Below are 3,081 nucleotides of genomic sequence, written 5' to 3' on the forward strand. Positions count from 1 at the left end.
CCGAGACTTTTGAAGGAGAGATGCAGCAGCAGCCGCAGAAGAAGGCAGTGTTTCACCGAGACTTTTTCTCGAAAATGATGCATCTTCTTGATTCGACTGAGCAGAGGAATCTGACACACAAGGAAACCTCTGTCTTGGTTCACTGTTGTAAGGAACAAAAGTTCCCAGTCCTATTACAAGGAGACTTAAATAACATCTTGGGATATAATCCCACTGTTGTCACGATTGACGGAGAGCACGCGATCTTCTTGGGCAAAGAGAAAGGCGTTATGGTGAAGTAAGCCAAGAACTTAAGAAAATTCCGCACCTTCCTTCTGGCAGCCAAGAACATGGTGAGCTATACCGCAAAACATGGAATAAAGCGGCTTGTGGGTATCTGTCCCGAGATGCTTTCTGTCGTGTTTAACGTCCGCCACAGTTAATAGCCTCCGAAGAACACTACCAGGAATGACCAGTTCGGTCCGGAAGAGAAGTTTCAAGACAAACGTGCTCATGAAAACTTGGATGAGATGAAGTTTAAGAAGATGAAGATGACTTCAGACAAAGAGCAGATCGCCCTCAAGAGGGAGAAGAATCGACAAATAGACCACGTCACTCACAATAGGAAGGCGATGGAGACGAAGACGAAGATGGAGACGGCCTTGGGCAAACAAGAGCCTGTCCCTGAGACTGTAAATTATGGCAAATTTACAGTTCCAGGGAAAATCAGGTTTGGACAGAGCAAATATGACTATGAAAATTGGGGTAATACAAAACAGATGGGAACGAAAGCAGTTCCGAAATATAATCCCTGGGTAGCTCCAGGCAGTGGTGAGTTGACTCAGAAGTAAAGAGTACCTTGCAAAGGTACTCTTGAAGACCACAAGAGAAAGGCTCCAGGCACAAGCGAAGGCTGGACAGTTCCAGGCAAATATGGGTTGACTCAGAGAGAAAAAGTTCCTTCCAAAGGTGGTCCTGTAAACAACCACGAGAGAACGGCTGCAGGCAAAGAGCAGGTCGCCCTCAAGAGAGAGGAGACTCACCAAATAGACCTCGTCACTCGCAATAGGACGGCGCCAAGAAAACCTGGGCTTGTTCAGAACATCCCAGGTAAATCTGCCCAAGAAGATGCGGCTAAGACGAAGATGGAGACGGCCTTGGGCAAACAAGAGCCTGTCCCTGAGCCTGTAGATAATGGCACATTTACAGTTCCAGGGAAAAAAAAAGAAAAAAAATAAAATTATAAAAAGGGAAAATAAAGGAAAAAAAGGAAAGTAAAAATTAAATTAAGGTATTGTTGGTCCATAACAAATATGACCAGATAAGGTATGGGGTTACTCAGAAGAAATGTCCCCTTCACAAAGAAGGTTTTTTGCTCTTTGGAAAAATTCATAAGAGGGGTTAGCAGGATGCAGGATAACCAAATGTATCCAGGCTGTCGCATTAAGACGGCTCCTAGCAAAGTGGGGTTGCCTCCAAAGAAGACACGTGAGACAAGTGAGACCTTAACCACAGCGGGGCCAAAGAACCACCCAAGGCCGAGAAGATGGCGCTCCCCATGGACAGTTTCTAGGGGGAAAATTGAAGATAAAGATATGATTGGTAAGAAAAGTAGTGACAGATAGATAAGGATGAGATGGGAGAAAGAATGTGGCGGAAAAAAAAGACCTCAGGAAGACTGGGAACCAAAAGACACCAGTCTCTTCAAGAATCTTCAAATGGGATTTAATACACTCGACAGCTCTCCAACCACTAACTGCTTCTTCGAGGAGATGTTGATGTTATGCAAAAAAGTACCATTCAAAGGACAACGGCGAACGCCGCGCCGACGCGGCCCGAACCCGCGAAAGAAACTTTCCGACATTAGATGAAGTGCTTTTGGCTGTCGATAAGAAACAGGTGGTCAAAGCGCCTAAAAACAATCGCAAAGTCAAGGGTGAGACAGGGTTTCAGACGCTGAAGACAATTCTCAACCTGGAGAAAGACCTTCTCAAAGATAAGGAGAATAATCCAGATAAGACAAAGCCAAACCAACAGACTAAAAAACAGCTTTAACAGCCGAATGAAAGTGGCAAGCCAAAATACCAAAAGTTACAACTTTTCTTAACTCATCTAAAACAGCTATCCCTCAAGTCGAGTGAGTTGAGAAACCCATCCCCAGAGGAACTCCACGTTCTGACCAAGTTCTGTGCCCGCCATGGTTTACCAGTCCTATCATCCTTTCAGGAGGTCTGCATCTGCATGGGAATGATGCCCGGGCAGCTTCCTAAAGACGGCCACATCAAGGTGTTCATGAATGAACAGATGGGGGTCATCTTGAAATATGCAGAGAGCCCCGACATGTTCCGTACTTTCCTTTTGGAAGCCATGGTCATGAAGCTGTTTGCCAAAGAGGAGGGCTTCCAGCGCCTCGTCGGCATCTTCCCTGAGTCTATGTGTCTCGTGACCTATGATGCAGGCCAGACCCTAGAGCACTTCATGCGGGGCAAAAGACCCCTGGATATGACCAGCCGATTTTCCATCGCCAAGCAAATCTGCGAGGCCGTACATCTTATGCACGAAGAATTCTTGATCCACAACAACCTCGCACCGCATCACATTTGCGTCAAGGACACCGATGATGGGCTCAAGGTGACTCTTATCGGCCTCGAACTCCTGCACGTGTAAAACGAAAAACTAAAGTTGCCGACCGAAGCGTATGAGCGCGTGTACCAAGCACCTGAAATCCGTCACACAAGGAAATAGGACCCCTGCACCAGCCAGTCCGACGTCTACAGCATCGGCAGGTGTCTATCCGAGATGTTCCCCCCACACGGACGAAACGCAGATGATCCAAGAATGGATCTCTCAGAGCCATAGCCTACCAAGCAGGCGCAGTCGCTTGGAGGACCTGTTGCTGTTACTGGTTGAAGTGGACGATGACAGCAGCAACTGAGCAAGTGCAACACAGTTTTCGGTATCATAAAGTAACATTGAAAAAGTTAAAAAAAAAAAAAAAAAAAAGAGAGAGAGAGAAAAAATAATCATAAAAAAATAATAAATAAATGAAAAAACGTAGAAAATGTAAATATATATCCATGCACATATATATATGTGTGCGTC

At 45.6% G+C, this 3,081-nt stretch overlaps 1 protein-coding gene across 1 annotated transcript; it reads left to right on the top strand.

Annotated features, from left to right (window-relative positions):
* Positions 1-1,822: 1,822 nt before the first annotated feature.
* Positions 1,823-2,045, top strand: LOC147468934 (uncharacterized; the record flags this gene model as incomplete). The annotated part of the gene is given in 1 exon segment (XM_086551803.1): positions 1,823-2,045. A coding segment is annotated over 1 exon segment (212 nt), but the record flags the coding sequence as incomplete, so codon positions are not given.
* Between the last annotated feature and the right edge of the window lie 1,036 nt (positions 2,046-3,081).

Source organism: Penaeus japonicus, unplaced genomic scaffold, assembly GCF_977035675.1.
Source record: "Penaeus japonicus unplaced genomic scaffold, GWHDUDI00000001_assembly GWHDUDI00000025, whole genome shotgun sequence".
NCBI classification, from domain to species: domain Eukaryota; kingdom Metazoa; phylum Arthropoda; class Malacostraca; order Decapoda; family Penaeidae; genus Penaeus; species Penaeus japonicus.